At 43.0% G+C, this 25,807-nt stretch overlaps 2 protein-coding genes across 4 annotated transcripts in view; both read right to left on the bottom strand.

Annotated features, from left to right (window-relative positions):
• The window catches only part of LOC112254234 (guanine nucleotide-binding protein G(i) subunit alpha-2), a 158,352-nt gene extending 144,200 nt beyond the window's left edge, over window positions 1–14,152 (bottom strand). Inside the window, exon 1 of the mRNA XM_042324226.1 lies at window positions 13,188–14,152. Coding sequence (XP_042180160.1) covers window positions 13,188–13,305 — 118 coding nt within the window. The 5' untranslated portion in view covers window positions 13,306–14,152. The remainder of the gene's footprint in view (window positions 1–13,187) is intronic.
• A 1,305-nt stretch (window positions 14,153–15,457) lies between these two features.
• The window catches only part of LOC112254231 (sodium-coupled neutral amino acid transporter 3-like), a 63,704-nt gene continuing 53,354 nt past the window's right edge, over window positions 15,458–25,807 (bottom strand). For all 3 annotated transcript variants that reach the window (XM_042324224.1, XM_042324223.1, XM_042324225.1), the window contains 9 exons: window positions 25,641–25,723; window positions 23,570–23,628; window positions 20,898–21,080; window positions 20,553–20,632; window positions 20,150–20,250; window positions 19,368–19,492; window positions 18,675–18,819; window positions 18,499–18,602; window positions 15,458–18,297 (listed from right to left, as the gene is read on the bottom strand). In XM_042324224.1, the coding sequence (XP_042180158.1) occupies window positions 18,193–18,297; window positions 18,499–18,602; window positions 18,675–18,819; window positions 19,368–19,492; window positions 20,150–20,250; window positions 20,553–20,632; window positions 20,898–21,080; window positions 23,570–23,628; window positions 25,641–25,723 (985 nt within the window). In that variant the 3' untranslated portion in view covers window positions 15,458–18,192. The remainder of the gene's footprint in view (window positions 18,298–18,498; window positions 18,603–18,674; window positions 18,820–19,367; window positions 19,493–20,149; window positions 20,251–20,552; window positions 20,633–20,897; window positions 21,081–23,569; window positions 23,629–25,640; window positions 25,724–25,807) is intronic.

The raw sequence follows: 25,807 nt of genomic DNA, 5'->3' as shown, positions 1-25,807 counted from the left end.
GATATTTTACATGCTATCTACAGTGTGTACTAACACACAATTGTATAAGCAGTCGTCTATCAAATCAGAGACCTGTCCATCATACGATGCATTCGAAAAGTATTCAGATCACAAGCTTGGCACACCTGTATTTGGGGAGTTTCTCCCATTCAGATCTTCTCAAGCTCTGTCAGGTTGAATGGGGAGCGTCGCCGCACAACTATTTTCAGGTTTCTCCAGAGATGTTCGATCGGGTTCAAGTCCGGGCTCTGGCTGGGCCACTCAAGGACATTCAGAATCTTGTCCCGAAGCCACTCATGTGTTGTCTTGGCTGTGTGCTTAGGGTCGTTGTCTTATTGGAAGGTGAATCTTTGCCCCCAGTCTGAGGTCCTGAGCCCTCTGGAGCAGGTTTTCATCAAAGGGTGGCAGGATAGCCTAGTGGTTAGAGTGTTGGACTAGTAACTGGAAGGCTGCAAGTTCAAACCCCTGAGCTGACAAGGAACAAATCTGTCGTTCTGCCCCTGAACAGGCAGTTAACCCACTGTTCCTAGGCTATCACTGAAAGTAAGAATTTGACTTGCCTAGTTAAATAAAGGTAAAATAAAAAAAGTATCTCTTGGTACTTTGCTCTGTTCATCTTTCCCTTTCCCCTGACTGGTCTCCCAGTCCCTGCCATGGAAATACATCCCAGCAGCATGACGCTGCCACCACCATGCTTCACCGTATGGATTGTGCCAGGTTTCCTCCAGACGTGATGCTTGGCTTTCAGGCCAAAGAGTTCAATTTTGGTTTCATCAGACCAGAGAATCTTGTTTCTCATGGTCTGAGAGTCCTTTAGGTGCCTTTTGGCAAACTCCAAGTGGGATGTCATGTGTCTTTTACTGAGGAATGGCTTCCGTCTGGCCACTCTACCATAAAGGCCTGATTGGTGGACTGCCCATCTACACAGATAAACTCTAGAGCTCTGTCAGAGTGACCATCGGGTTCTTGGTCACCTCCCTGAGCAAGGCACTTCTCCCCTGATTGCTCAGTTTGGCCGGGTGGCCAGCTCTAGGAAGAGCCTTGGTGGTTCCAAACTTCTTCCTGTTAAGAATGATGGAGGCCACTGTGTTCTTGGGGACCTTCCATACTGCAGCCATTTTTTGATACCCTTTCCCAGATCTATGCCTCGACATAATCCTCTCTCGGAGCTCTATGGACAATTCCTTTGACCTCATGGCTTGGTTTTTGCTCTATCATGCACTGTCAACTGTGGGTAACTTATATAGACAGGTGTGTGCTTTTCCAAATCATGTCCAATCAATTCAATTCACCACAGGTGGACTCCAATCAAGTTGTTGAAACATCAAGGATAATCAAAGGAAACAGGATGCATGCAATTTCTAGTCTCATAGCAAAGGGTCTGAATACAGTGGTCCCTCCTTTAAAAGTTGCGTCATACTGCGGAACGCCTTGAGTGCTGCCGCAGCACGTCATTTAATTCTGAGGCATTTTTTCTGTTACTGCAAGATATTGCTAGTTTGACCACCAGAGGGCATCTTTGAGAAGTATTTGATAGTATTCCGTATTGGCATTACCAGAGAATTTAAAACCTTTTTTGTAATAACATAGTATATGGGATTGATTTTAAGAAATTTGGCTTAATTAATTTGATTAATATTATGGTGTTTCTATTCAGAGAAAAACGAAACCCTCAGGGTTTCTATGCGCTGTACATGATGTCGGGAGTAGGCTACAGGATTGGAGGATTCTAAATGGTTTGCCTTCATTAGACAACTTTGTTACAATATTTCTGTAAATCAGTGATATTTATTCCCATAATAATTCGTTATGGATCCATAACTAAATCAACATCTGCATTTTGAAAGAGCATTTTTTTATCATTATTTTATTAATGAAATTAATTATTGTGTTATTAGGCTACTTTGCAGTCTACCATACATACTGTAGTAAACATGGGAAAGTGCCTAATTCCTTACATAAGGGAGAGCAGGCCATGTCTGTACTACAGAATGCAGGGCATGCGGGAGACCGGTGTTATGTAAATAAGGTATTTCTGTTTTTTTATGTTTGATAAATGTGCAAAACTTTCTAAAAAGCAGTGTACTAATTATTTATAATTACTTATATATTTATAAGCCCCCCGACCATCCGCTCAAGGAAAAATCAGTCCACGGCTCAATATAATCGCGGTACCCTGGTCTACAGTGTCCAAGAGAAGAAGCATGCCTCTACATTGTTCTGTAATCGGAGAATCCTTTTACACTAGACTAGGCAACACTTACACAGGGCAATTCACCTTTCAATTCATCCTTTCTTGGAGCTTGGCCGTGAGAACAATAGAAGAGTGACATTGACACTTGGTCAAAATATTATATTTAATCTCCCTAAACACCTTTCCCTACCTCCAGATACCTGAGCAGGCACAGCATTTTAAAAACCTGTCATTCATCAGCTTTCTTTGTCATTAGGTGCAACATATCCGGTTAGTGTTTGTCACAGCTACCAACACCAGGAAGCCAAAATAAATGTGCTTACTGCCCATATACTACATAGCCACAATGTGTTACTAACCACAGAGAGGTATTCTGATACTTTTGCAAATACAGTGTATGTGGACACCCCTTCAAATTCGTGGATTCGGCTGGTTCTGCCACACGCATTACTGGCAGGTGTATAAAATCGAGCGCACAGCCATGCAATCTCCATATACAAATATTAGCAGTAGAATGGCCTTACTGAAGAGCTCAGTGACTTTCAACGTGGTACCGTCATAGGATGCCACCTTTCCTTTCCAGTCAGTTGGTAAAATGTCTGCCCTGCTAGAGCTGACCCAGTCAACTGTAAGTGCTGTTACTGTGAAGTGGAAATGTCTAGGAGCAACAACGGCTCAACCGCGAAGTGGTAGGCCACACAAGCTCACATAACGGGACTGCTGAGTGCTGAAGTGTGTATCGTGTAAAAATTGGGTAAAAAAATTAAACATGAGAGATGAGGTTTGGACCATTAGTTTTCTTAGAGAATTATCTGCAATATAAGTTTTTGATTGGACACCCTAGCAGAAGCAATTTGACTTCCACTGAGGATTTAAATTAAACATAGCCTTGCCTGTTGACTTTGACTAGACCAATGTCAAGCTGTTCAGATTCCATGCACTCCTTGTCCTGCGCTGAGAGTGGGTTGTTTGTCTGGGTAATCTATTTTTTGCCTCTTATCTGACTGTGTCCCTGTAGCACAGGCTATTACTGCTGCACAATACACAATGGGCAGAATTCCATCTGCAGAGAGCTTATTCAGTTCTTATCCACACTAGCTATCTTTGTTTCCTATCATGTCCCCCTGTAATCTGAAGGTGTTCAGCCTGGTGCTGACATAAAACTTGTCTCTCTCTCTAGGCTCTATTTGAACAAACAACGGAATGGTAAATCTTAGCGCTGGCAGTAGGGTTATGGGTTGGAGAATTTTTCACAACTGAAATTAAGGGTGCAGTAGCTGGCCATGGTGTGAAAGGGCTGGGTTTGATGAATAAACAAGTTATGGGTGTGTCAAGGCTTGGCTCCTCACTGGCCAATCAGAACGTGCTCCATGGCTAAATATGTTGAGTATTTACTGAATTTTATGTATTTCTTTGTCATCAACTCCAATTCCAATGTAAGTCCATTATAGCCTAGTTCATTAAACAGCCTGCCCCATATTTGCTAAATATGTTGAACAGATTTGCAGTACACATTGTTCTAATTGCATTGCGTCAATATTGAAATACATTGTTAAACATTGGCCAAGATATAATGCTACATGCTATGTTCTGACAGAAATACTGTGTGTCTGAATACAGAAACCCTCCATCTTGCTCCCTGAAAAAAAGGGCCAAAGTTGAAAGGCCGAGAAAAAAACGGGAATGTCTGACTGTTTTGCTAGTCATGATATTTTAATAAAACATTGGTTATGGGTCTTTTGATAAACTAGGGCACCAGTGAGTGTTTCCTATACTGGACAACTTGTTACATCTGTTGATAAGTCACTGATAATAATCTGCCAATCTTTATCATGTCATTACATTAAGATATAAGGTCGGAATCATTGCTAAATTCAATCAAATTCACAACTTTTTAAAAATTACAGTATGTTTAACCCTTTATCATGTTTGGCTTCTTGATGGATTTGTCCAAAATCTTATAAAACGTTACTTTTCTGTCCGTGTATATATGGCAGTGTAAGTTGCCGTTTTATAAAATATTAAGCATGAATTAGTTAAATTAGACATTGAACTTGAATCCTGTAAGAATCCTGGCTCTAGCTGTCGGACAGTTTTTTCTGCGTAACATTTAGTTTCTCCTTATGTTACATAGTGAAAACAGTTTCCATAGGCACACTAATTCAAAATCATAAATGCGATAGCAAAATCAAATGCTTCTAACAGAAAGAGTCACCTTACCTGATACTTAAAACCTAAATAGATACTGTCATTAACTTGGTTCTTCAATAATTATGCATAATACTGGACAAGCATTTGGGTTCCAGCTGATTAATTACACCGTGATATTTTCACACATCATCATCTGATCCAGGAAGGAATTTTCGGAACGACATTCAAGTGACGAACAGCTGTTGTGAACAGCCCAAGTGCTGGGAAAAACGCGATTCCTATGAATTATTCTGGATATGACAAAAAAAATGATAGCCTAGTGGGCTTATTCACAATATGATCTGGTAATGAAATAACATGATAAATACATATTTAAACAATATAAGAGGCTTGATGTAGCTTACTTGAACTTCAATTTTGAGCTCAGAAATTCAAGTACCGAAAATCTAAATTTTCACAATTTGGTGCGTGAAAAGTCCTTGTACTTATTGTAGTCAATTTATAAGTTTGCCTGCTCCCTTATAATGATCTGTGATAAAAAAATATTAATCCGTTTTTGTGAAAAATGTGGCCACTCATTTGTTTCTCGCCACTTCAATTGAAGGATATTGCGGTAAAACCACGTGTGCTTATTATGACGACATCTAATGTTGGCTTCAACTTGGCTTTCCATACAAATCCTTCCATTAAAAACCGATCACTTTCTCATGATAAAAACAGCGATGGTGACATTCAAAGGGTGAGATTAATGCTACTGTTATTAATATAGTTGGTTCAGAGTTTTAGTTTCCCGGAAGCTCCCCAAAATGTAGTTCTTTCAACTTTGGCCCTTTTTTCAGGGGGTGAGATGGTGTGCAAATTGAGGATTTCTGTATTCAGGCACACAGTATTTCTGCCAGAACATTGGCCAAGATGACAAAAGAGGTACTGTACAGCCAAGCTTTGTCAGCAGATGTTACAGTAACAGCTTTACGCCCATCACAGGGCATAAGACTCCGCTGTTGTAAGGGATTTCCTCCTCTTCTTCCGAAGAGGAGAGGCGAGAAGGATCGGAGGACCAATATGCGGCGTGGTAAGTGTCCATGGTTCTTTTAATAAGAAATACAGATGGGAGACTCTGGCGGCTCATGACAGACGGGAGACTCTAGCAGCTCTGGACAGACAGGAACACCTATAGGGAGGAGACAAAGAGACAGCCTGGTGCGTGGGGCTGCCACAGGACCCATCAGGCTGGGGTGACCTCCAGGAGTCTTGGTGTTAGGAGGAGGCACCTGAAGGACCCGGCTGTGGGGGATCACTGGAGCTCTGGTGCGCAGCCTTGGCACCACTCCCCCAGGCTGGATAACTACTCTAGCCCGGACCCTCCAGAGTGCAGGCACAGGTTGATCTAGTGCCGACTACGCGCACCTCTCCCTTAGGCTCCACTCCCATATTTGCCCAGCACAAGCGGAGCACCCTCCCAGCGCCCCGGAGACACAGCACGCAGAGCCGGCGCAGGATACCCTGGACCAAAACGCTGAGCAGGCACCATACGCCCTGGCTGGATGCCCACACTCGCATGATACTCTCAGGGGGTTGCCCTATAGCGCACCGGGCTATGGGCACGTACTGGCGACACTGTGCGCTTAACCGCATAACACGGTGCCTGACCAGTAACCCGCTGCTTATAATACGCACGAGGAGTGAGCTCAGGTCTGCTACCTGGCTTAGCCCCACACCTCGTGTGCCTCCCCCCCAAAATAATTTGGGGCTGCCTCTCGTACCTGTCGCGCTGCCTCCTCATATCGCCGCCGCTCAGCTTTCGCTGCCTCCAGCTCTGCTTTGGGGCGGCGATATTCCCCAGCCTGTGCCCAGGGTCCTTCTCTGTTCAAAATCTCCTCCCCTGTCCAGGAGTCCTGTGATGCTGGCCGTTGTTGCTGCTGCTGCTGCTGCTGTCGTCGCTGTCTGTTACCACGCCGCTTGGTCCTTGGTTGGTGGGTGTTTCTGTAAGGGATTTCCTCCTCTTCTTCCGAAGAGGAGAGGCGAGAAGGATCGGAGGACCAATGCGGCGTGGTAAGTGTCCATGGTTCTTTTAATAAGAAATACTTAACATGAGCACAACTGAATACAAAAACAATAAACGTGAAACGAACGAAAACCAAAACAGTACCGTGTGGTGAAAAAACATAGACACGGAAACAAACACCCACAAACAAACAGTGAAACCCAGGCTACCTAAGTATGATTTTCAATCAGAGACAACTAATGACACCTGCCTCTGATTGAGAACCATACTAAGCCGAAACATAGAAATCCCAAAATCATAGAAAAACAAACATAGACTGCCCACCCCAACTCACGCCCGACCATACTAAATAATGACAAAACAAAGGAAATAAAGGTCAGAACGTGACAGCTGTGGGATATTTCAGGACATATGACTCCAGTGTGGGACATCACAGGACGTAAGACTCCACTGTGGGATATCACAGGACATAAGACTTCAGTGCGGGACATCACAGGACATATGACTCCATTGTGGTTCCCTCTGCAAACCGGGAACGTATGCGACTCAGGACCCTGGGAAGTAATTTACTCCATATTTCCATATTTTCTTTGGCTTTGTTTTGAGCACCTTGAAGGGTTCCAATGTAGATCATCATGCAAATTGTCATGTTCAGCAGAAGTGAAAACATTGGGTGTTTTTGTTTACAGCACTGTGATTGGTAGGAATGTGTGGTATTGTAGATACAGTACTTTGTTTTGTTGAGTCTCCTGCAAAATACTCAATCTCATGGGAGCCCCATGAGGCGGCGCACAATTGGCCCAGCGTCGTCCAGGTTAGGGGAGGGTTTGGCCGGCAGGGATGTTCTTGTCCCATTGCGCTCTAGCGACCCCTGTGGCAGGCCAGGCGCAATGCATGCTGACACAATCGCCCAATGTACAGCGTTTCCTCCAACACATTGGTTAAGCGGGCGTTGTGTCAAGAAGCAGTGTGGCTTGACTGGGTCGTGTTTTGGAGGATGCACGGCTCTCGACCTTCGCCGTACGGGAGTTGTAGCAATGAGACAAGACTGTAACTACCAATTATATACCATTAAAAAGGGTTAAAAACATTTTTTTTTTAAGAATCAGCAATAACAAGAAGGTTACCCAGGGTAGGCTACTGTTATTGTTCACAACATGCATTGATTCTATTGTACGGCCATGATGTCATCTTCCCTGGGACCAGAATACTTTACTGATGGTTAAATTTGGGGTTTGAGTGCTAACAGGAGGGTAGTATTGAGATCAGACATGAGAAAAGTACAAGCTAATTATGATATGACACAGATAACATGGGATTCAGAGAGTATGTGGCCACACTGTGCATGTTGGAATAGCCTACTGGATAACAATCTAATGGCACTACTAAGACAATGAAGCCAAACATACACTATATATACAAAAGTATGTGGACTCCCCTTCAAATTAGTGGATTCGGCTATTTCAGCCACACCCATTGCTGACAGGTGTATACAAGCGAGCACACAGCCATGCAATCTCCATAAATCTCTAAGATCTGTTCGTAGGGAGCTTCATGAAATGGGTTCCATGGCCAAACAGCTGCACACAAGCCTAAGATCACCATGCGCAATGCCAAGTGTCGGTTGGAGTGGTGTAAAGCTCGCGCCATTTGACTCTGGAGCAGTGGAAACGCATTTTCTGGAGTGATGCATCACGCTGGGTTTGGCGGATGCCAGGAGAACGCTACCTGCCCCAATACAGAGTGCCAAATGTAAAGTTTGGTGGAGGAGGAATAATGTTCTGGGGGTGTTTTTCATGGTCCAGGCTAGGGCTGTGGTGGTCATGACATATTGTCAAGCAAATAACTGCCCGTCTCATGGTAATTGACCGTTAATTAACATACACATTTAGCATCTCCAGGCATCCACGCACAGCCTACAAGCCACTGATGCAGACCTTTGGAACAGCTACATTTAAAAAAGTCCAATAAATTCATAGCCTACACCATCAAAATTAATCCATTATGAATTTTAGACTAGTCTTAAGAAACATGATATGAGGAAAATGTAGTCTATTTCAGAAGAACAGAATAGCATACTCCTTGTCCTTATGTTAAGCCCTGATCTGGCTATGCCATATGGCTGAGGGCTACACTAGTTAATTTAGCAGACAAGATTTGTTTAGAATTCCGTTGCATTTTATATTAATTTATAGTATGAAGAATACAATTGAACATAGCTATATAAAATAGAAAGGATCTTTTCTCCAAAAGATTTTTGAGGGAGTGTGCGCAAACTTCTATTCTGTGTTGAGCGGTTAACAAAGTAACAGGTCTTCCTATATGCTTAATTTAGAGTTATTTATGCAACTTTATTTGTGATTAAAAACATACAGCCAAACATTTGCATTTTCAAAATAATGTTTATTTGACCCCCTTTTCTCCACAATTTCGTGGTATCCAATTGTTAGTAGTTACTATCTTGTCTCATCGCTACAACTCCCGTACGGGCTCGGGAGAGACGACGGTCGAAAGTCATGTGTCTTCCGAAACACAACCCAACCAAGCCGCACTGCTTCTTAACACAGTGCGCATCCAACCCGGAAGCCAGCCGCACCAATATGTCGGAGGAAACACTGTGCACCTGGCGACCTGGTTAGCGCGCACTGCGCCCGGCATAGGAGTCGCTAGTGTGCGATGAGACAAGGATATCCTTACCGGCCAAACCCTCCCTAACCCGGACAACGCTAGGCCAATTGTGCGACGCACAACGGACCTTCCGGTCGGCTGCGACAGAGCCTGGGCTCGAACCCAGAGTCTCTGGTGGCACAGCTAGCACTGCGATGCAGTGCCCTAGACCACTGTGCCACCCAGGAGGCCAATGTTTGCATTTTTAATACATTCTACGGCTGCATGATGCGACTCTAATGATGATTTGAAAAAAGTTGCATGAAAGGAATGAGCTCTGCTTTGTTTCTTGCGCAGGCTATACCCACATCATCAGTCCAAAGTTGTGGCAAAAGGGCTTAAGGACAACAAAGTCAAGGTATTGGAGTGGCCATCACAAAGCCCTGATTTCAATCCTATAGAAAATTTGTGGGCAAAACTGAAAAATCGTGTGCGATTAAGGAGGCCTACAAACCTGACTCAGTTACATGAGCCCTGTCAGGAGGAATGGGCCACAATTCAAGCAACTTATTGTGGGAGATTTGTGGAAGGCTACCCAAAACATTTGACCCCATTTAAAGGCAATGCTACCAAATACTAATTGAGTGTTTGTAAACTTCTGACCCACTGGGAATGTGATGAAAGAAATAAAAGTTGAAATAAATAATTCTCTCTTCTATTATTCTGACATTTCGCATTCTTAAAATAAAGTGGTGATCCTAACTGACCTAAAACATGGAATTTTTACTCAGATTAAATGTCAGGAATTGTGAATAATTGAGTTGAAATGTATTTGGCTAAGGTGTATGTAAACTTCCGACTTCAACTGTACATGAGGAGTGCGACTATGATTTGAAAAAGGTCGCAAAAAAAGGGATGCACAGTTTCTTGCCTTACTGCACACATGCTGGGCGTCATTCACAAGTGATAGTTTAATATTGTCACCCATCAGATTGTTCTTGATTTAATATTTTCTTTACATATACAATATATACAGTACCTATGGAAAGTATTCAGACCCCTTGACTTTTTCCACATTTTGTTACGTTACAGCCTTATTCTAAAATGTATTAAATATATTTTTTTACCCATCAATCTACACGCAATAACCCATAATGACAAAGCAAAACAGGTTTTTATACATTTTTGTTAAATTATAAAAAATAAAAAATGAAATATCACATTTACATTAGTATTCAGACCTTTAACTCAGTACTTTGTTGACGCACCTTTAGCAGCTATTACAGCATTGACTCTTCTTGGATATGATGCTACAAGCTTGGCACACCTGTATTTGGGTAGTTTCTCCAATTTTTCTCTGCAGATATTCTCAAGCTCTGTCAGGTTGGAAAGGGAGCGTTGCTGCACAGCTATTTTCAGGTCTCTCCAGAGATGTTCGATCGGGTTCAAGTCCGGGCTCTGGCTGGGCCACTCAAGGACATTCAGAGACTTGTCCCGAAGCCACTCCTGTGTTGTCTTGGCTGTGTGCTTAGGGTCGTTGTCCTGTTGGAAGTTGAAACTTCACCCCAGTCTGAGGCCAAGATTGCTCTGGAGCAGGTTTTCATCAAGGATCTCTCTGTACTTTGCTCCATTCATATTTGCCTCGGTCCTGACTAGTCTCCCAGTCCCTGTTACTGAAAAACATCCCCACAGCATGATACTGCTACCACCACTTGCTTCACCGTAGTGATGGTACCAGATTTCCTCCAGACGTGACGCTTGGCATTCAGGCCAAAGAGTTCAATCTTGGTTTCATCCGACCAGAGAGTCTTGTTTCTCATGGTCTGAGAGTCTTTAGGTGCCTGTTGGCAAACTCCAAGTGGGCTGTCATGTGGCTTTTACTGAGGAGTTACTTCCGTCTGGCCACTCTACCATAAAAGCCTGATTGGTGGAGTGCTGCAGAGATGGTTGTCCTTCTGGAAGGTTCTCCTATCTAGCCAGCTCTAGGAAGAGCCTTGGTGGTTCCAAACTTCTTCCATTTAAGAATAATGGATGCCACTGTGTTCTTGGGGACCTTCAATGCTGCAGAAATGTTTTGGTACCCTTCCCCAGAATTGTGCATTTACACAATCCTATCTCGGAGTTCTATAGACAATTCCTTCGACCTCATGGCTTGATTTTTGCTCTGACATACACTGTCAATTGTGAGACATTATAGGTCAGGTGTGTGCCTTTCCACAGGTGTGTGCATTTAAAAAATCATGTCCAATCAATTGAATGTACCACAGGTGGACTCCAATCAAGTTGTAGAAGTATCTCAAGGATTATAAATGGAAACAGGATGCACCTGAGCTCAATTTCCAGTCTCGTGGCAAAGGGTATGAATACTTATCTAAATAAGGTATTTCTGTTTTTATTTTGAATAAATTTGCTAAACTTTCTAAAAACATGTTTTCGCTTTGTCATAGTGGGGTATTGTGTGTAGATTGATGAGGGGGAAAACTATTTTGTTTGGGGTAAGTTTCTCAAAAACAAGTGAAATCTGAAAAAGAAGTGTCTGGACCTTTCTATAACATGCCATTTACATCAGAAATAGAGATTTGGCTGTAAAAAAAGAAATATTTTCCATTAAGCTCCCCAGTAACCCCTTAACCACTTTGCTTTGAAAAAGAAGGCCTTTCAACACAAATGTTTTGAAACCTTTGATTGATTGGAATACTTGATTGGTTAGAAATGCAGCCTTCTGCTTCTCCTGTAGACTGTATGGAAGACAACACAGAAGAAACAGTAAGGACACATTGATCAGCACCAGGTATACAAATTAGAAGAGAGCTCTGAACTCATTCTGTGACCATGAGAAAAACGCTATGCGTTAAGCTACTAGGGTGTCTTGGAAGAGTTTTAGTAGTAGTGTAGGGCCTTGGAGACATTGTAGAGCAACTGCAAACTGAGATTCAGGAGAGGCGGGAGTACCTTGATTTCTTCATGGCAGTCACTGCATTTTTAGGTTAACAACTAATTTTGCAGGTGAGGTGAAAAAGACTGAAATTACGATCAATTTTCTTTTATACGTTTGCAATTTTTACACCCAGGACAGGATGAGAGAGGAGGTTAGACAAATGATACAGCAACATAGAAGACTAAGAGACAGCAACAGAAGAGGGCAGACAAGAAAGACAGCAACAGACGAAACAGAGAAAGTGATGGAGAGAGACAGAGGCGGGGTGAGCACAGAGTAGACTGTATCACTTAACGCCGCTCTATGGATTCTAATTACTGCATGGTGTGTGTTTTTGTGTCCGTGTGTGAGGGAGAGTGTGAGGACATTCTGTGGGATTCTTTAATCAGTTTGGCTCTAAAAGACAGGTCAGAGTCTGTTTTAAGTTGTTGAGTAGTATGAAGGTTTTTGGCAATACATTTTAGATGCACTGAATGTGCTCCAGAGTATAGAGAGAGACCCACAATAGCTACTGTAATTTATTAGTGGCAGCGTATGCTATGGTAGGTGGGAAGGTGCAAGTTTGCAAATTACCTGAAAAATATCTAATCTCTCAATGTTTTAATCTCTCAATCTCTTTTAATCTTTAGCTATTGAAATTCCTTTTTTTTGCCAGGGGAGGATGCCCCCGGAGGCCCCTACTGGCTTTGGGTTAAGCCCTCAATGTCTTAAAATCCTAGCAACTACCCTGCTGTCAATCTGTAAAATTCCTGACAAATCCCTGTCAAAATCACTCTCCAGCATATATACTGGTTGTGTAATAAAGCTGTTCTGAACATAATATTGATTGACTTGATGACTCATCCATGTTAATTTTTACCTAAGCAGATTCAGAACCACATTGATGAATGAATGGACTTGATTGAAATATCTGCTTGATCGAAAACTCTATTGCACTAGGATAATTGCTTTTGGTTCCCTGCTACACGAATTATGTGATTTATGCAGCGTTGGCAGAGAAAGCTCAGCATCAGTAGACAGTCGACCACACAGCAGTTTACGTAAATAAATAAAAATGTGCGCGCTGCTGATTAACACCCTACCCGTGGCAAGAGACCAGGTGGTGATGGATTTGCGATGCTTGTTTGGTGTATGACAATTAAACCCATTACGCTACCACATATCAAAATTGCGGGAAATTCTAATAAAGAGTTTGAAGCACTCAGCCTAGAAACAGAGCTCAACAAGGAACGCACACTGGCTATCCGTCCATCCGGACAAACAAAGGATTGAGAATAAACGGCAACCCTTACCTAGTAAGAGCAGTTTTACCTCCCTTGCTGCCTTCTCTCCATCCTCGCGGAGATTTTTATCAATCATCTTTGATCTCTCCACAGCAGCTTTGTCTTCTGCACTTAATGTGCAACCCATGTTTCCAAAAGCACGCGCGCACTGACGGCCGGCGCAAGGATTCTTGAACGATTTCGTCTTGACTTCTGTTTGATATGCCTACACAAGAGAAACGGTTATCCAAAATACTTGCCGGCCCGTTCAAGAGACGTGATTGTGCGAATTTGCTATACTAAATAGAGGATGTCTAGCTTTATGGCACGCATAAAATGTCCAGAAAAAAGTCAGTCCTCGGCTGCGTTATTCTGAGTGATGTAAACTAACGTTCCATCAATATATCCTGTCCGTCGCAGAGCAATCTTCTTGGAGGTCAAAGAATGCCGCAGAAAGTTGCAGTCAAATCTCGAGTGGCTAACGCGAATTGGTTATGTAGTGTTGACCGTTTATAATCAATATGATCAATTCTGACAGCCTCACCGATACAATCAATCTTATTCCGCGTTCCTACGTTTCTTCCGACCAAGTGAAGGTAAGGTGGAATCCAATCACATGGACGAGCGACTGCGCTCCCAGACTCACCCGCGCAGTCAAGTAAACATAGCTATCCAGTGGAAATCTGGAGAAACTGCTGGTGCACTTCAGCTGCCAACCTGCCGCCTTGCTTTCTAAGGGGATTTGTTCGCACCCTTTCTGCTCCCAGTTGATGTGTGACGTCGTAGATCTTTCACAATTGTTATTGTCTAACCACCCGTTGTGAAGTTTTCTGCAGAAATGCAATAGGACTACTGTATTTAAATGTCCAACGCATCTGTTTGTATCTCAATATCAAATAATTTCTGGGTTGTTTTCATTGAAAATTGTCAAAAATAAACCAAAACAGCTTCTTCGAAGGGCAATTTATCAGGCAAGAATTTAGCAAGGACTGTCTGGGTGTGGTCTGACTGGGGAAGGGCGAACTGAAAAATAGCTGTTTTTGGCGGAGAGGTTTAGAACACATTATTTTTGGTCTATTAACTCATTTATTAACTAAATGACTGTTTAATAGGCCTGGTTATCTAGGAATCCAGGTGTTTCTCTCTCCAGATAACTAAGAAATGTGTGCATATATGTAAATGAACATGGGATGTGATGTCAATAAAACGTGTGCACTAGCTATAGACTGCACTAAAAATAGACATCTCACTTTACATTAAGTGGCCTACAATTGTATTGTAGGCTAGTTACATAGGCGTTATAGAGTGTGATACAGTGCAGGCTAATATATAGGCTAATGGGTACATTGATGGATTTTGACAGTGTAATAAGATAAGTGTAATAACACAAACAACATTTTAAACTGATGGATGTAGTATTCTTCTTGGTTTCTTTGGTATCCAAACTATTCACATATGATTTCATATTCAAAAGCCTATTCATGAACACACATTTTATAACATCACTAACTACTTAACAAGATAACACCCTTTCATACTGCCATCAGCTAAGAAATGCTCTGTTGAAGGGACCCTCAAGCTGATTTTAGTCTGTTTCATGTGGGCCTACAGGGAACAGTTTGTCCTCTCCAAAATTGTGTCGTTTTTAATAGTGATTAAAGAAGATTTATGTTTCATATGAATGACTACAGTGTCTGAAATGTTTGGATGGTGTGAGGGGGTTTACTTGAGCCGAAAATACAGCATATGACCTCTCAAGGAGCTTCAATTGCCCATTCATCTGAGAATAGTAGCAAGAGTTGAAAATGTATTAGATTTACACTGAACATGGCACTATACGTTGGAACATCAAAAGGGAGCATGTTATTTTCTGTACTTGCTCTACTGAAGCATCTGAGAAGACACATTCTCATAGCACAGTGCACAAGACTACATTATGGAATGGTTTGTAGTGCCCTCAAGTGTTGGAAATTAGTAACAATTCTCTTGACATGAAGGGAAAATCTGACCTAACTGGAATCTGCCCAGAAAATGCCCCCTAGTTGTCCCATAAACATTTGAGTTGATATTACCTGTACAGGTTAAGCAAGGATTATCAGTAATGATCTAGGCCAAGTTCAGCTGTGCAGTAGTTCCTCTGGTCTGCCATGCTGGTCAAGGCAATGCTGAACTTCCGCTAGATTATTATGCCCCTGTCCTTGCCTAACCTGTACAGGTCCATGGATCATGGAGCAGGAACACTTAAGAGTAGCTATAGTAGACGGGGGGCAAACAAACAAAGGACATAAGTCACACAGGTGTAAAAACCTCTACAATTGTTTTTTAATTGTCAGACTAAAACTGTCCCAGCTATTTACACTATACAAGCTAGATATGCATCAAGAATATAAAGGGTTTACATTTATATACATTATTTATATAAGCCGCTTTATAAGCCCAAAATTCATATATAACTTGTTATTCACTCACAGTCCTTTAATTTCCTTAGAAATAAATTGCAAAGGTAAAACAAGAGCTACAACAACAGGTTAACTGGCTGGAATAGTTTGGGTATAAGAGAAAGAGGCAAAATGTTGAGAATGTTGCCTCTGACATTATAATAGGGGTAGCAAAGCTCTAAAGTTGAAGAGCAAGGCCTCTCAGAGAGAAACAGTTAGGTAGTAGCTAGATATGTAGACACAATCCCAGACAGAAGAGGCCTAATCCCAGTCTATGGCAAACTGTTGCCTCCTTGACTGGTCTTGACCAGGCATGCATTTTTACCACAACCACTGCCTCAGCAAGACCAGGAGAAATATAGGGTTGAGCCAGATACATGCAATAACCTTTTAGCCGTTGATGAGTAAAAGAAACAGCTCAATAAACATTCTATTGATTACAAATTAAAAATCAATTAATGTACACAAGAGAAAGCAACACCGGCTGCAGTGTTTTAGAATAAAATAAGAACGGAACCATTGTCTTACATACATTACGTAGGACTTGCCAGGATATATTGGAAACGATGTTATTACAATGCTATTTATGTTTTTTGAGAGATACGATGTCACAGTGTTGAATGTTGCACTACACAATTGAGAAGCCTTAAGAAGGGGCATTGCGCTATCGAATCAAACTAAATCTAACAATCACAATTCACTTAATTGTCAAACTGTACTTGATCACAAGAGCTCACTGTTAGAGACCAGATATGTTTTGGAAATAGAGCCCAAACATCAACGTATTATGGTTTGAATATCACAGTAGTTACGGTAAATTAATGAATTAAAATCAGCCAATTACCAGACAGACTGGACAGGTGACACATCAGCTTTCCTTCACTAAAACGTCAACCACAAGATCAATCACAAACAAGTGGAAAAGAGATATTAAAATACAATATAGAGTAGTTCAACAACATGGACATGTATGTCACAACTAACACATAACTAAAACACGTTTCCTCCATATTTTGTCATGCCAAAAACAGTAAGCTTAACCATTCGTAGTAACTGAAAGGGTTCACCTGAACTGTACTGAATTTAAACAAGGGTTTCCAAATTAATTGTAGAAATATAAGTATGAGTGAAATATGTGCTATTAGAAAAGGCAAGTTTAAGTTGTTGATCTTAATTTAAAACACAAAGGCAAGTTTAAGTTGTTTAAGTTGTTGATCTTAATTTAAAACACAATTGATCATAAAATCAGTCAATTCTGTATCTAGGATGTCAGTTGATCATCTAACTAACATGAATGTAAAAGGCTCTATATGTTTTTTTTCTTAATCAGCTCAGTGCCCTATAGCTCACCTCCTACACATTCAACTGTCACCTAAACCCTCCCATATGCAAAATCATTGAATATAGACTGCGCATACCATCTATAAGGTCTATCAAGATACCTGATCATATAGTTAAATACTTTGTTCCGAGGTCCATTAGCTCACTTGTGAAATTTAAAAAAACATGGATATAGCTAGTTAAATAAATATACATTACTGTTTCAACGAAAAGGCTATGTGTGTGGTTGGTTGAACGCCACGCCTCCATTATCTGAGTGTACTGTATGTACCAGGGATACAGCAAGAGTTAAACACCATAATGCATCATGGGACATCAGCCTGCACTGAGCCCAACAACCACAAACCACATTCAACCTTAGCTTTGGCACATACAACAGCTCAGGCTAAATGCACTCTTGTGAGAAAACATGGGAAAATATACTGTATCTTTGTGTGCTCGTGCCAATAGAATATTTGGAAAAGCCTACTACCCTTTGATGGTTAAGTTGAGTGCTACTGGCACAAAGTGATAGACAGGATACAAAGACAGCCACAGACTCTTTGTTTTACAGCACTCACCTAATCTATAGATGTAGCTATTTCTTCTATTGACAACATTTCCGATTTTCTCATACAAAGATGCCAAATGACATGTAATGTATAGATCATGTGCTTTCATTTCCTTCCTTTACATAGCGATTCAACCATATCACCATCGGTGCTTCTTCTGCACAGCACTAGCTGCAGTTGACATGAATTAAGGCGTCGGAGGGAAAGAAACAGGCAGATGGAAAAGAGATAAATAAGGATGGGAGGATGGATGAAGGGAGGGGGGAAAGGAAGGGAAGCCATCGTGAGTTTCTTCAGGATTTTCCATTATGGATTGACTAGGATGCACTATCCCACTCATAAATAATATACATTATCATGATTTAAAAAAAGACCATGTCTAATGCTGATGATTCATATAAAAGCACTCCTCTGTGCAGGGCTACATACTGCGTTAATGTAGTATAGACTGTTTTGTCGGAGTCTTTAGTCTCAAGAAGATTGAAATGCTCAGTATATGGTTTTGCCCAGCAAGTTGATTCTGTCTTCCCCTCCTTACCCCAATCATCTTTGTCCCTTAACCTCTAACCCTTGCTCTACCACAGAGGGGATAGTGCATCAATTACACGAAACAGTTCTAAAAAAAACACACACACTCCTAGGCATCCCCTCAAAGCCCTGCCAGCCCCTTGCCGACCCCGGCCTGCACAGTGCAGAGGGCGGCCTCTAGTGGCCACCGCCAGAGTTGCTGCTCCCCGTTGTCCAATCAATGATGATGAAGCTCAAACTCATGATCATGAAGGCGACCCCCAGACCAGCGAAACACGCGGCCTGGGAGGACAGAGGAAACACCATCATTAGAATGTATTTTAATGGGGTAACCATAACCTTACAGTAGCCATAAGGACACAATACTAATCCTAAAGATCATATTACAATTATCGTGGAGAGGCTTGGAAAGATGCCATCACGATATGGTGATATAGCGTATGGCTAGGGTGAAACGGGGGAGAGGATGAGATATGTGCTCACCAGTATCTTGGGGATGGAGTGCATGGGTTCCTGCTCCTTAGGCACAATGCGGATGTAGAAGATAGCAGGGAAGATGAAGATCAGACAGGGGGCAGATGTGGCACCTGGAGGAGGAAGAGGATGGGTGAAGGACAGGGCTACAGTTTACACTTCTAGGTTTAATCTGTGCAACTAACCGATAATGCCGAAGATTCCCAGGATGTTGGGGGCGAAGATGACCAACATGTTGATGAAGGAGAGTAGAGTGACGGCAATGGCCACGTGACGAAGCCAGTTAAACGACTTACTGGCGAAGAACATCTGATTCAGAGCCCTCCGCACCTGAGGGGATAGATAGAGAGTGAGAGAGAGAGAGCGATGGAGAGAGGCAGAGAGAGGAGGGAGGGCGGGAGCGATAAGGAGGAGAAAGGCACTAAATTTAAGGAATCTGTGAGCTGCTCTTAGAAACAACAGGGGTCATTCCACTTCAAATGAGCATCTCAATTCAGCAAAACACGACACCCATCAGGGTAGCCTAGTGGTTACAGCGTTGGACTAGTAACCGGAAGGTTGCAAGTTCAAACCCCCGAGCTGACAAGGTACAAATCTGTCGTTCTGCCCCTGAACAGGCAGTTAACCCACTGTTCCTAGGCCGTCATTGAAAATAAGAATTTGTTCTTAACTGACTTGCCTAGTTAAATAAAGGTTAAAAAAAAAAAAAATTTTAAATTCTGATTAAGGCATGAGGAATCCAAATGATTGGTCGAAAGCCACCCAATAACCCCCCCCGCAGACCCCACGCCAATCCCACCTCAACGACTAGTATACAATATCAGTTCTCTGTCTTTTAGAGGAGGAAAGAGTATATAGTGGAGGGGGGTGTAACTTACTGGGAAGAGCACAATGGGGACGGTCAGTGTGACAGCGGTGAGGACAGCCAATCGCACGCACAGGATCAGCGTGTCATAAGGGTCGATCCTGCTGTATGTGTGCAGCAGCTCTGTCTCAGTTTTACCTGTAAAGGTAACGTCAGGGGGAACGTCAAGAGGTGCAGTATTATACACTAAAACCCCAGACTAAGCCGTACTTGTGTTGACTGAGACATTGATGTCTGCCGTTCCTCATTGAAACGCATAATCCAACGTGTGTCACAAGGTATAACATAATAGTAGTGTAGTGTGCAGTACTACATTATGACCACAAGGGAGAGTTATGCTCCTACTTCCAATAGACTGAGGCAACTGGCTGCAAACAAGTGTTTGGGTAATAATAATATACTATTGTAATTTCCATTCAACAAAACTGACATTGCAACTGTTCAATAACATTCAATATGTTCATGAGGGCACAGGGGAGTATCCCGAAAGGATAGAATGTTTTTGTTCAATACACAGTGCGGCATTCGTTTTGTATCTTATGCATGCTAGCTTGTTGCAAGTCAGATTTTAGTTTCGAAACACTGTCGCTTTGCAACTCCACCCATTCAAAATACTTGATAGGTTTCCATCTAGATATTCAACCCACGTTAGATTACCTTCCGAGGAGAACCTCCCCGGGTTTTCGAACGTAACGTGAGAAGCCTGGGCCTCCGAGGCTACAGCACACCTAATCATGAGTACGGTATATTTCAGGCAGAGGAAAGGGCATGGGGTAGTGAAGTGAAAGTGCTCACCGTAAAAGGTCAGGTAGCCAAAGAGAGCAGCCAGGAAGTACATGGTGTACATCACCAGGATCGAGAGGTTGGAGACGTGCTGCATCCTCCTCTGAGTAGGGCTGGATAACACACACACACACACACACACAGGTTAACGTCACAGCCAGCACTGACAATCCAACGGCTCAGTTGGTGCTCGCAACAAGGTCTTGACGGGTTTGAATCCCACATGGGGCCGCATATACTATATACACGCGTGTCATGCCATTCCATTCGCTCCACCCGTTATTACGAGCCGTCCTCCCCTCGGCAGCCTCCTGTGATACACGCGGGAGCCTATGAGCAGAGGCTTCGTGCTGACACTAGGGAGGAACTGTGTGGAGAAAGACAGCACAGGGCAGGAAAGGGCAGGCATACTCACTTGCGGAGCTCAGTGTAGATAGGCAGAACCTCAGGATGACACACAAAGGCAAAGGCCAGGATGGGGATGGTGTACGCGGTCTGTAAAGGAAACACACGCAAACGCCCAGTGTTACCATAGACCACTGACCTACCTCAGAGGGGCTGCTCATTGACTCATCTACTAGACTTACATGGCCTGCACCTTTGCAGTACATAGGTGAGCAAAGGCCGCGTTTAAAGTAGTACCCTATTCCCTATGTAGTGCACTACTTTACAGCACAGGGAATGGGGTGCCATTTGGGACACAGCCAAAGTGAACGAGGGTAATGGTGAAACATTGGGCCTCGAGTCTGGTGTGCTGTACCTGAGAGTTCATGGTGAACATACGGGCACCGCAGTGGGAGTCATCCATCTCATGTACCAGACCATTATCATGGGTAGCATGGTTGTCAGTGATGTTTAGGTGAATGTCTTGGTGAGACACTGTGTGATTGGCTGCCGAGAACTCCTCGAAGGGACAGGGGATCTGAAACTTCTTATAGATCACCTGCAGGGAGAGCGAGGAAGAGGAAGGAGAGAGAGGAGGAGGAGGATGAGAGAGAGGGAGAACGAGAGAGAGGTAGGATACACGTTAAGCAATGCAGCAATAGGTCTCAGAGATCAGTGTCATATGAAGAAACAGGAGGACTGGGACGAGAAAGATGGGGAAAGAAGGAGGGAAGGAGAGATGAGGAGGGAAGGAGAGGGAGTATCACGGAGCCCAGAAAAGCCATTTCACAGTAGATTAGAGTGAGTCAGTCTCTAAGGACTTTGGTTGAGCTCTTTCCCTTTGATGTGTTTACTGCCATCAACACAAAACATTCCCATTCATATATGAAATACCTATGAAAATAGATACAGGGAGAGAGTGGAACCGATAAGGTGATCTGAGTGACAAATCACATAAACCTTCATCCACAGATGATGTGAACTGACTTTTTAAATAGTTCCTGTATATAAACTCAGCAAAAAAAGAAACATCCCTTTTTCAGGACCCTGTCTTTCAAAGATAATTCGTAAAAATCGAAAAACTTCACAGATCTTCATTGTAAAGGGTTTAAACACAGTTTCCCATGCTTGTTCAATGAACCATAAACAATTAATGAACATGCACCTGTGGAACGGTCATTAAGACACTAACAGCTTTGTGTCGACCCTCCCACTCGGTCTTTCTCTTTGCTCTTGTTTTCCTGATTAGGATGTCGGTGGGTGGAGCCGGGAGGGTCGTCAGCGATATGGGACACATCTGGGCCCGGGTGTGTCCCAGGATAAATACACCTCTTCCCCATTCATTGAGGAGACTCTCCATACAGACACACTGTTAGATTTTGGTTTTGGCATGGTTTTTGTGACAGTTTTGTTTGTTTGCTTGCTTGCTTTGGCACCTTTCAACACCCCTCATTATCACATTAAAGCATGCAACCACTCACTTACACTACTGACAACACACACCAATGTTAATTGTATTTACCTTACTTCAGTTAACAAATATATTTTTTGTTATTCCTAATCTCCACGTTGTCTCCCTTTTTGTTACGGACTTCGAGCCGGTTCATGACAGCTTACAGACGGTAGGCCATTAAGGTCACAGTTATGAAAACTCAGGACATTAAAGTGGCCCGGGGTCTCTGCTCATCAGCGTGAACGTGCCTTAGGCATGCTGCAAGTAGACATGAGGACTGCAGATGTGTCCAGGGCAATACATTGCAATGTCTGTAATGTGAGACGCCTTAGACAGCGCTACAGGGAGACAGGACGGACAGCTGATCGTCCTCGCAGTGGCAGACCACGTGTAACAACACCTGCACAGGAACGGTACATCCGAACATCACACCTGCGGGACAGGTACAGGATGGCAACAACTGCCCAAGTTAAACCAGGAACACACAATTCCTCCATCAGTGCTCAGACTGTCCGCAATAGGCTGAGAGAGGCTGGACTGAGGGCTTGTAGGCCTGTTGTAAGGCAGGTCCTCACCAGACATCACCGGCAACAACGTCGCCTATGGGCACAAACCCACCGTCGCTGGACCAGACAGGACTGGCAAAAAGTGCCACGGGTTTATCCCACCAGGTGTGATGGTCGGATTCGCGTTTATTGAATGAATGAGCGTCAAACCAAGGCATGTACTCTGAAGCGGGATCGAATTGGAGGTGTAGGGTCCGTCATGGTCTGGGGCGGTGTCACAGCCTCAACGGACTGAGCTTGTTGTCATTGCAGGCAATCTCAACGCTGTGCGTTACAGGGAAGACATCCTCCTCCCTCATGTGTTACCCTTCCTGCAGGCTCATCCTGACATAACCCTCCAGTATGACAATGCCACCAGCCATACTGCCTGTTCTGTGCATGATTTCCTGCAAGACAGGAATGTCAGTGTTCTGCCATGGCCAGCAAAGAGCCCAGATCTCAATCCCATTGAGATCGTCTGGGACCTGTTGGATCAGAGGGTGAGGGCTAGGGCCATTCCCCCAAAAAATGTCTGGGAACATGCACGTGCATTGGTGGAAGAGTGGGGTAGCATCTCACAGCAAGAACTGGCAAATCTGGTGCAGTCCATGAGGAGATGCACTCCAGTACTTAATGCAGCTGGTGGCCACACCAGATACGGACTTACTTTTGATTTTACCCCCCCTTTTGTACAGGGACACATTTCTGTTAGTCACGTGTCTGTGGAACTTGTTCAGTTCATGTCTCAGTTGTTGAATCTTGTTATGTTTATACAAATATTTACACATGTTAAGTTTGCTGAAAATAAACACAGTTGACAGTGAGGGGGCGTTTCTTTTTTTTGCTGAGTTTAGTATGCATACTTTGTGTATTTCATATTTCTTGCTCTTAGTTCTCGTGTGCCTTTTTCTAGTAATACATTGCCATTGATTATTGTACTGTTGCGAAAGGCATATCACTGGACTTGTGCACATGGCATAACAAAAATGACACTTAACAAGATGAACTTAACGAATGGAGAGAGAGGGGATGGAGAAGACGCAAACGTACCGCACTGAGGAAGAAGACCATGCAGCTAAGGGAGAAACCACTGGTGTAGCCCAGGTAGCCTGTAGAGTACAAAACAATGACAAATGTTATATTAGAAACAATGGAGTAGAATTGTGAGTTCATTGCCGTTCAACCCACATCTGACTCCTGGAGTTGCAATTTACAGGGAGGTTTTCTACAGTGTTATATGGAGTTGGGTGATCACACTAGAATTGGAGAAAGGCCACCGCCGATTACATGTCTTTAACATGGACATGAATACCAGTGTAGACTGAAAGGAGGGGATTGATGCGTTTAATTTCTTGAAAAGAAATCAGTGTGCTGCACGTGCATGGAGCCACCATAATTGTCAGTGCATGCAATGTGTGTGTGATGCATGGTCTTATGTGTTAGTGTTGTCTTTTGCTTGTCTACTCCATGTTTCTGAGCTCCATGGAGGTATGAAGCTAATTGGGCCTCTGACATTTCCACGTCAGCACCAATACCAGGACAGGAGAGAGGGAGCGGTGTGAGGGTCTGATAGGCTGCTGTGTTACACGACCCATGAGTGTTGTCAATGCTGTCAGGACCTCCACATGTCAATGGGAACCTTATCACACCCCTCTATTCCTCCATCTCATAATTTAAATCACATACACTACCGTTCAAAAGTTTGGGGTCACTTAGAAATGTCCTTGTTTTTGAAAGAAAAGCACATTTTTGTCCATTGAAATTACATCAAATTGTTCATAAATACAGTGTAGACAAATGACTATTGTAGCTGGAAGGCGTAGGCGTACAGAGGCCCATTATCAGCAACCATCACTCCTGTGTTCCAATGGCACGTTGTGTTAGCTAATCCAAGTTTATCATTTAGCTAACACAACGTGCCATTGGAACACAGGAGTGATGGTTGCTGATAATGGGCCTCTGTAGCTGGAAGGCGTAGGCGTACAATAGTCATTTACAACATTAACAATGTCTACACTGTATTTCTGAACAATTTGATATTTTAATGGACAAAAACATGTTTTGCTTTTCTTTCAAAAACAAGGACATTTCTATGTGACCCCAAACTTTTGAACGGTAGTGTACATTAATACAGTACAAGTTAAAAGTTGACACACCTCAAAGGTTTTTATTTATTTTTAATATTTTCTACATTGTAGAATAGTAGTGAAGACATGAAACTATGAAATAACACATCTGGAATCATGTAGTAACCAACAACAAAAAAAGTGTTCAAATCAAAATATATTTTATATTTGAGATTCTTCAAAGTAGCCACCATTTTCCTTAATGACAGCTTTGCACACTCTTGGCATTCTCTCAACTGACTTCACCTGGAATGCTTTTCCAACAGTCTTGAAGGAATTCCCACATATGCTGAGCACTTGTTGGCTGCTTTTCCTTCACTCTGCGGTCCAACTCATCCCAAACCATCTCAATTGGGTTGAGGTCGGGTGATTGTGGAGGCCAGGCCATCTGATGAAGCACTCATGACTCTCCTTCTTGGTCAAATAGCCTTTACACAGCCTGGAGGTGTGTTGGGTCATTGTCCTGTTGAAAAACAAATGATAGTCCCACTAAGCGCAAACCAGATGAGATGGCGTATCGCTGCAGAATTCTGTGGTAGCCATGCTGGTTAAGTGTGCCTTGATTTGTAAATAAATCACAGACAGTGTCACCGACAAAGTCTCTTCTTCTTATTAGTGTCCTTTAGTAGTGGCTTCTTTGCAGGAATTCGACCATGAAGGCCTGATTCACACAGTGTCCTCTGAACAGTTGATGTTGAGATGTCTGCTACTTGAACTCTGTGAAGCATTTATTTGGGCTGCAATTTCTGAGGCTGGTAACTCTAATGAACTTTTGGACAGCCGTGTGTGTACTTTTGTAGTGGTGGTTCAGTGATTAGTAAGACCTTAAGACCTTAGCTCCCAGAGCATAATGGCTTGGCTTTAGCTCTGTTAAGTCAAACAGTATTGAGTTGTAACAAACCTGTGTTTACACCTGGTTGGTCACACATACAAGGTTGATGTTATTTTGAGGGAAAACAAAGAGGTTAGAGGAGAGAAGAAGAGGTGCAACTTACCGAGCTGCTTCATCAGGGCCAATGGTAGGATAACGCCAATAGAGACCATGACCACCAAGTAGTTCCCATTCAAGTACCACAAACTAGTGAGAGAACAGAGAGAGTGAAAATAAGACAGAGGAGAGAGGTTACTTACAGCAGGGATTTTCAAACTGGGGTCCACAAAT

This window comes from Oncorhynchus tshawytscha, linkage group LG07 (genome assembly GCF_018296145.1).
Source record: "Oncorhynchus tshawytscha isolate Ot180627B linkage group LG07, Otsh_v2.0, whole genome shotgun sequence".
Taxonomy (NCBI): domain Eukaryota; kingdom Metazoa; phylum Chordata; class Actinopteri; order Salmoniformes; family Salmonidae; genus Oncorhynchus; species Oncorhynchus tshawytscha.
This window is presented reverse-complemented; position numbering and strand designations above follow the sequence as displayed.